Source organism: Protopterus annectens, chromosome 14.part0 (assembly GCF_019279795.1).
Source record: "Protopterus annectens isolate FY-2018-M chromosome 14.part0, PAN1.0, whole genome shotgun sequence".
Lineage (NCBI taxonomy): Eukaryota > Metazoa > Chordata > Ceratodontiformes > Protopteridae > Protopterus > Protopterus annectens.
The window spans coordinates 77,556,795-77,565,138 of record NC_056748.1 but is presented as its reverse complement, the minus strand read 5'-3'; the positions used below and the strand labels follow the sequence as shown (position 1 = coordinate 77,565,138).

The window sequence follows — 8,344 nt, the reverse complement described above, 5'->3', positions numbered from 1 at the left end:
ACCCAAAAGGCTGTGGCTCTGACATCAAGACTCTGGCCAATGCAAACACATCTGTCATTTACATGGGCACCTGGTGGCTGGAATCAAGTTTCCTTGGGGCTGGCACCTGTACAAGAATCAGTAAGGAGAAATTGGGATGCTCTGGCCAGAAAACTAGGCAATGATGAGATATTTCATCTGCCATGATACCAAGTCTTGCCAAGAACAGGCAAGAGACATTTTTGCTGGACCTTATTAAATGTCTCCATTGTTTCTCATGGTCACTGGAATGGAATGAATCCAGATGGATCTTACAGAAAATTGTCTGAAGGAAGCAAAAATTCCTTGGATTTTAAAATCTTTAAAAGAAGGCAAAATATTTGTTCTAAACAGTTTAACGGGTGAATTATCAGGAAACACTGTAACTGGGATCTTTGTCACACCAGAAGGAAAATGAGTGGAAGCAGACGACTGTTATACTCAAAGCTTCTTAGCAGAATTACCTGGAAGTAAATCTTTGTCTTGATCAATATTACCAACTCTGCAGAGTTCATGTTGCTTTCTTTTCTCCATATTCTCTACTTCTAGATCTGTCTGAATCATACCTGGAAGGTATGGGTTCAAATCTAGAAGCCAATGGGTTTGACCTCAAAGCAGAGCTTGAGGTCAACACCCCATCAGGAGCAGAAGCATATCTATCATTTAATTATGACAACAGCAGCATGTCTGTTCGTTCCTTAATGGTAGGTGGAATGAATTATGTACAGATATAACATTCAATACAGAAATGTTATTTCCCTTAAAAAAACAGAAAAGGTGTGATTTCTGTGCCCATATTTGCAATGTGGCTTTTGTCCTAGTCTTGATAAGCTCAGACCTCCTTATAACATATTCTATATTCCTCAATTGCAGGTGGAGACTACAGGGAACTGATACAACAGCATACAAGGTATGGGGGCAGTATACATTTAAAAAATCACCTTCACTGATCAAAAAGGCAGAAGCCACAAATTCACCCACATGACTTACTCTAGGAGTAGTACACTCTTGAAGCTTTTCTTAACATCATGCACTGCAGCATCTCAATGTGCAAATATTTCCAGAGCTATACCTATATATCAAGCCTTTCAATATTTATAAATGTATTTATTTATTTATGAATTATCCAAGTCAATGCACTGACTGAGATGGACTAACTTCAGGCAATGCCAGAGTACAAGGCACAAAAAGAACATGTAATCACAAACTATAACTGAAAAACAGCATCACAAATTCAGTACTGAAAGCACAGGCAAAAATAAGTAGACAATGCAGAGTGTGCAGGATGCATAAATCTTGAATTATTTTCCAGGACAGGCAATCATTTTGAGAGTCCAAACCTGTAGCTGCACATGTACACCATTTGCCTGTCTTTTGCACTGTGGTCCACTGACATCCAGAAAAAAATGTTTCCCTTGATTATATACATTATATAGACTTATATAAGCTATGCAATTACATAAGTTGCTAACAAGTTTCTCCCTATTGTCGAGGGTTTGATTCTGTAACAGCCTCCTGTTGCCTTCTGTGTGACTCTGAACAAATAAGTGTTCCAGAGATGAGTACAAATATGACACAGACACATGCACGCGCACACACACACACATATATATATATATATATATATATATATATATATATATATATACATACATACATACATATATATATATATATACATACATTTTATATATATATATATATATATATATATATATATATGTGTGTGTGTGTGTGTGTGTGTACACACACACACACACACACATATATACACACACACACACACACACACACACACACACACACACACACACACACACACACACACACACACACACACATACACATCCCACTCCTGAAGGAATAAAGTGCTCCACTATAGTCAGCATGCTTTATTACAACTTGAAGACACTACCTCTCAACAACAAGCAATGTGTCTTTTGATACTTAAATTATCCCTGTAAATATATGCTATATTGTTTTCTATTCACATTAGAAATCACCTCTTTAGACAACAACATTAGGTCATAAAAAAATGACTTGATATCTTTTGGCAGTCTCAGATTGTAATTCCAAGAACAGTGTTGTGCACTTTCACACATTCAAAGTACAATTCTTTTACTAAAAGTTACTCTTCTACTTTAAACATTGGTACTGTAAGCCACCTGCCTGTATAGCATGCATGCATGCCTGAGCAAAGGCATAAATAATGAGAAGGATTTTTTTCTTAAATAATATTATCACATTAAAAGCCACTACCAAGGAGTGCTGTATACCAGCAGGACAGTTAGCAATAAATTCATTCCAGAGCACACAGATGAAGTACAATAAAATTCAGAACAAGTATGTAACAACATCATAGGTAACAATGAGAATTTAATATACATCTAAACATAGAGAAATCAAACTACAAAAACTGTTCAGTTTAACCAAAAGGGGTAGAGCTCTGAGAATTTTTAAAAAGTGTTATCTTGACATTATGTGAAGCAATCAAAGGTAGAGTACTCACCAAAACCCTTCCAGTAAGTGTCTGCGCAGATATCATCACCCCTGCCCAGTCTTTCACTGACGTCATCCAGCCCACCTCTCCTGTCACCACAGCATCTTCTTTGTCATCAGCATTTCGGCAGGGTCCATCAGCTGGATTTCCTGTACCATTGTTAATCTTCTGGCCTTCCTGGGAAATGTAAAGAAATTAACAGACAAATATGATCAACACTTGATATCACATTAATGGAACACAGACATTACATTTGCAGTACAAATATGACACTGGAATTTGTTTAAATGTCATTAAAAGCATGGAAAGTTGAACATGGCAGATGGAGCCATGCAAAAAATATTTGAAAAAACAAAATTAATGGCTATAATAAATTATAAGGATTTAATTAGCCATATCCATTTAAGACACATTTCACTAGTAAAAAATGACTCTTGTGAAAATAAAGCCTGTATATTTTTAAGAACTTTACTGCATCATTACAACAGAGCAGAACAATACTGAATAAGAATCATTAACAATTAACAGGACATTGATTGAGTGGTGAAACTTGTTTAGTTTTACATATTTCACTGCAATGTATTTTTTTTTTTGGGGGGGGGCTGTATTTGTATAATACCAATCTCCTCACTGAAGTGGTGCATACCATCTGTTCTGTGCATACAAAATACAGTTATTTTAGTCTTTTTAATTTTTGTCATCTGTTCCTGTTAAAAGATAAATGTTACATGAGGAAGAAAAGAGAATAAAAATACAGCAGAGTTATCTATAGAAACATGAGGTTTCCAATTATTGTCTCAACAGAACAAAATAATAGGCCATAACTTGTCAAACTGGTTTATCATAGCATTTTTTTCACTTTGTATGTAACAATGTAAAAATTTTGTAATATCTGCTGGCATGTCTTTTGGATATGTAAAATCAATCCAGCGATAGTATTAGCTAGCAGCCATAGCTACTCTTGTGTTTCCCTATTCAGATCTTTACATTTAGCTAGCCCAACTAATAGCCAGAACTGCACCTCAGATAGGGGAGGAATGTGTTACTGTATGATCCGGCTTGCTGCTGAATGTATTGTCTGACCAGACATTCCCATAGTACCTGTGTACAGTCAGGGTTAACTATATCACATTGCCATCATTTACTACTTCCTTATCCCCTAGCTTCACAATTTGGTGGTAAAAGTTGCCAAAAGGGTATACTTTTGATGTGTATAAACACCATTACATGTGAGAGGTATACTGTTTTTTTAATTTACATATATCAGCCAGCCTTATTGCTGCTTTGTAGTAGCCTGATTAAATTGTAACTAGCTGTGGTGGTGGTGCTGCAGTAGCGTTGTCGCCTCACAGTAAGACGCTGTCCAGTTCGATTCTCAGCTAGAGCGTCTTCTGCGTGGAGACATGCGTGAATGGGCGTACCTTTGTTGAAGGTTGTGCGTCAGGGCTGGCAACTAGGCACGTAAAAATCAACTGCCAATCATTAGCGGACCAGAGTCCGGCTGTGGTGACCCCTAACCAGGAAAAGCCGAAAGACACATTCTAAGTCTTTTGGTTTAAGCACTTGGGCTTCATACCGGTTGTTTTACATTAAGAAGGTTTGTGGTCTGCACTGTTGTGGCAGGACAGGTTTGGGAATTGCTGATTGAAAGCTCAGTGTCTGCTATTCTAAAAGTGTATTAGTTCTGGTTTAAGCACTTGGGCTTCAGGCCAGTTATTCTACATTAAGAAGGTTTGTGGTCTGCACTCTTGTGGGAGGAGAGGCTGGATTCTGCCCTTCTGAACTGGGAATTTCTGGTCACAGGCTTATTGTGCCTGCTTATTCAAACTGTTTCTTTCTGAAATTGGTGCTCCTTGTTGCTGTAGCATAGGACTAGATTCAGGCCTGATGAATCTAGCTTTGTTTGTATAACTTGAGCACTGATCCAGGCCATCTTTTTTGGAGAAGGTTCCCCTGCACCCTAGTAGCGGGAGTGTGCAGTTAGAACTTGTCTGATTGAAGACTGCTGGAACGGGGCTCAGTTTTGAGTTTTTTTCTGGTTAATTGGGTAACTTGTTTAAATGAGATTGTTCATTTTCTATTGTTTTACTGTATTTGGGTTTCTTCCAACTTTATTACTAGGGGCATTGACTACAACTCTGAATTGAGATATATAACAATAAGCATCTTTTTATGCGCATTTAAAGTGTTTTTTTGATTGCATGTGCTTTATTTTCTGAAAGAAAAAAAATATATATATATACTTGTTTCCTACCTTTCTAGGCTAATATAGTCCAGTTTTCACGTTAGTGCTGAATTCAGGGCTGTCTTACACATCTCTGTGTTTGCCCATATCTTACTTGGATAGAAGGAAATTTCTCTGTTCACCTGTCAGAGAGGGGAGCTTTGAGCAGCCTATCTGTCCCTGGAGGAGTGGTTTCAGGTCATAAAGTAGTAGTTTATTGGCCATTTTGGGCTAATTTCTATCTCTTTCATTTCCCTGCTATAAAAAACGCATTTGCCAGGTTATGAGCACTGGGCAGCGCCGGTTAGCTAGGGTATGGCTATTCCCGGTTCCACAAAGTCTCCTCTTCAATTTTTCCCTTGGAACTAGACAAACTTTCAACTTGAGCACTCAAGCCATTCATTTCTCAGCCCGGCACTTGCTCAAAACTCATAGCAAGTACTTATAAACCCTAGCACTACAGAAGGACAAGGCTCTCTATTCGACCTTACTAGCCATTCAGTAAAACAGTTTACTGTACCTATCCAGGCATGTCCAAAGGGCAGTTTCAGGTGTACTCTCCAGTCCAACTGGTGAATCTGGGCATTGTGAGGCAATGTATCAACTGCCTCATGTACACAGACAACCCTCTCCTCTTACCACCAAACACTAATACATGCGAGAGATGCAATTATACAGCCAAACTGGAGGCTAAGCTCTCTCAACCCAAGACTGGATCAGACAGCCAAGAGGAGAAGGGAAATACTGGCATCACACCACTAGTCTCACACAGACCCATTAAACCAGCACCGGTAAAAAACACATGTAAATACACGAAAACATACTCGGAGGCTATAAATAAAAATCTGCAAAAGCAACAGAGCCCTCCAAAGCAGACATCCAAGCAACCTCCACCCCCCAACACAAACCATAAAACACATACTTCACAAAACCAGTATGCCACACAATCACAGCCCTCAAGGCAAAATAACATACCCAACATACTAGTAATAGGTGAATCTATAGTCAGGCACACTGACGTCCCAATCACTAGGCTGAATAAGGAGAAGGTTAGTGTTAGCTGCCTGTTGGGTGCCAGGATCCGCCACATAACACAAGCACTCAGGTCATTCCAGAACAAGTACAAATATGACTCTGTCATTGTCCATGTTGGAATGAATGACCTAAGCCATACCTTCCTGGACTACATGAAAAGAGACATGGAAGAGCTCTCTGATCACGTAGCCCAGGCCAGTATGACCCTGACCCTGAGTAGCATCCTGCCCTCACCAAAAATGATATCACAGTATAAAGAAAACATTATCAGTTTCAACAATTGGCTAAGTTTCTGGTGTTATTCAAAGGGGATCCAGTGTCTGTCTGCTTGGGATGACATGCTCGACAAGCCATGCTGCTTCACTATAGACGGCTTGCACCTGTCACCCTTAGGTTTTCGAATACTGACCAAGGCTCTTACCACCCCCATATTGCCTTTTTTAGGCAAGGCCCAAAAGACAAACCCACCACCATAAATAGCACAAGTAACAAAAATCTGAGGGTAATACTACTCAATGCCAGAAGTCTAAACCTCAAAATGCATGCACTCGAGGCACTCCTCAGTATGGAGAAAATCGATATATGTACAGTAACAGAAACCTGGTTTAAGGCTACAGAGAGCACCCCAGCACTACCAGGCTACAACTCATACCATACATTTTGGCCACAGAACCCGGACCGAAATACAAAAGGTGGGGGAGTATCCATATTCATCAAGGATAACCACACCTCCAGGTTAGTGGCACAGCACGATGCTTCAGAGATTATCCACGTGCAACTAACAACGGGCAAAACTGCAATTCAAATTGTAGCCTGCTACAGATCACCCATCATGTGGATATTGGCTAAGGCTCTTGCCACCCCCATAGTGCCTTTTTTAGGCAAGGCTCAAATTCTAAACCTACCACCCTAGAAAACAAAAATGGGAAGAAACTGAGGGTAATGCTGCTCAATGCCAGAAGTCTAAATCTCAAAATGCACGCACTCGAGGCCCTTCTCAGTATGGAGAACATCGATGTCTGTGCTGTAACTGAAACCTGGTTCAAGGCTCCTGAGAGCACCCCGGCACTATTAGGTTTTACCTCATATCATGCGTTCCGGCCCCAAAACCCGGACCACACCACAAAAGGAGGGGGTGTATCCATATTCATAAAGGATACTCACACCTCCAGGTTGGTGGCAACGCACAAGCTCGGAAACCATCCAGGTGCAACTAACCATAGGCAAAACTGCTCTACAAATTGTAGCATGCTACAGGCCACCCTCTCAAACTCAGGAACCCCACACAGCCTTCCTGAAGACACTGGAGGGTATAAATGTATCTCCAAACACCATCATATTGGGTGACTTCAACTACCCGAATATAGACTGGGAACATTACTCAAGCCCTAACTTTCTAGCCCAACGGTTCCTGGAGTTCATAAATTCAAATGCCATGGAACAGCTAGTCACTGTTCCCACGAGAGGAGAAAATATACTAGATCTCATTGTCACAAACATGGGGACAAAATGCTCCACCCGAAGTATATCCCTCATTGGTGAGATCTGATCATAAACTAATCTCACTGGAAATCCACAGCCCGCCCCCACCCCAAGCGAAAAAGACCATAGTGAAGAACTTCTCTAAAGCAAACTTCACACTACTCAAGACTGGTGTGGTATCCTTCAAGGCCCCTGGGGCAGAGGAAACCACAACCCAAGCTGCCGAAGCCCTTACAAATGCCTTCTATGAACACCTCCAGGACTGCATGGATCAGGCAATCCCAAATAAAACCAAGACTCTTTCCACAAAGGGCAACGTCCAGTCTGGTGGACCCCAGCCATTAACAAACTTTACAATAAGAGGAGAAAGCTATTACATGATAGAACAAAATCCATAAAAGGGAAGTCACCCTGATCATTATTAGTAAAAAATACGAGCACTCATAAAATCAACTAAGGCCAATTTTGAGAGAAAAATTGCCATGGATTCAAAGGACAATCATAAGGCCTTTTTCAGCTATGTTAGGAACCTGGGTGGAAACTCCCAGATATGCTCAGAATTAGTCCAAAATGATACAAAAATCACTGAACCCACAGACATTGCCAACATACTGGCAGACAGGTTCAGTGCAAACTTCACCCCTCCCCCCTAAAGGAGAGATAACTATCCCAGCCGAGTGTACCCTCCCGGACATCTCAAATGCGCAGGTGAAAGCTGCTCTCTCTAAAGCTAAAAACACAGCATCAATGGGACCGGATGGTGTCCCCGGCTGTGTGCTACACGAGCAAAATGAGGAATTAAACCCGCATAAGGCAGCTGTTTAATCTCAGCCTTACCACAGGATACGTGCCCAAGGAGTGGCGACGGCAACTGTGGTCCCACTCCACAAAGGCGGTGCCTCACGGACCCTGGTAATTACCGCCCCATAAGCTTAACAAGTCTAGTCTGCAAAGCTATGGAGAGGATCATAATGGAGCTCATAAACAAAGATATAGGGACTTGCAGACATTGGACCCGACCCAGTTTGGCTTTGTCAAGGGAAGATCATGCCTTTTGAACTTGGTTGACTTCTTGAAACAGTCAC

The 8,344-nt window shown here is 40.8% G+C and overlaps 1 protein-coding gene across 1 annotated transcript in view; it reads right to left on the bottom strand.

Moving 5' to 3' along the window:
- Positions 1 to 2,443: 2,443 nt before the first annotated feature.
- LOC122788627 (calcium-activated potassium channel subunit alpha-1-like) overlaps positions 2,444 to 8,344 on the bottom strand; it is a 1,046,967-nt gene continuing 1,041,066 nt past the window's right edge. Inside the window, exon 2 of the mRNA XM_044055525.1 lies at positions 2,444 to 2,695. Coding sequence (XP_043911460.1) covers positions 2,444 to 2,695 — 252 coding nt within the window. The remainder of the gene's footprint in view (positions 2,696 to 8,344) is intronic.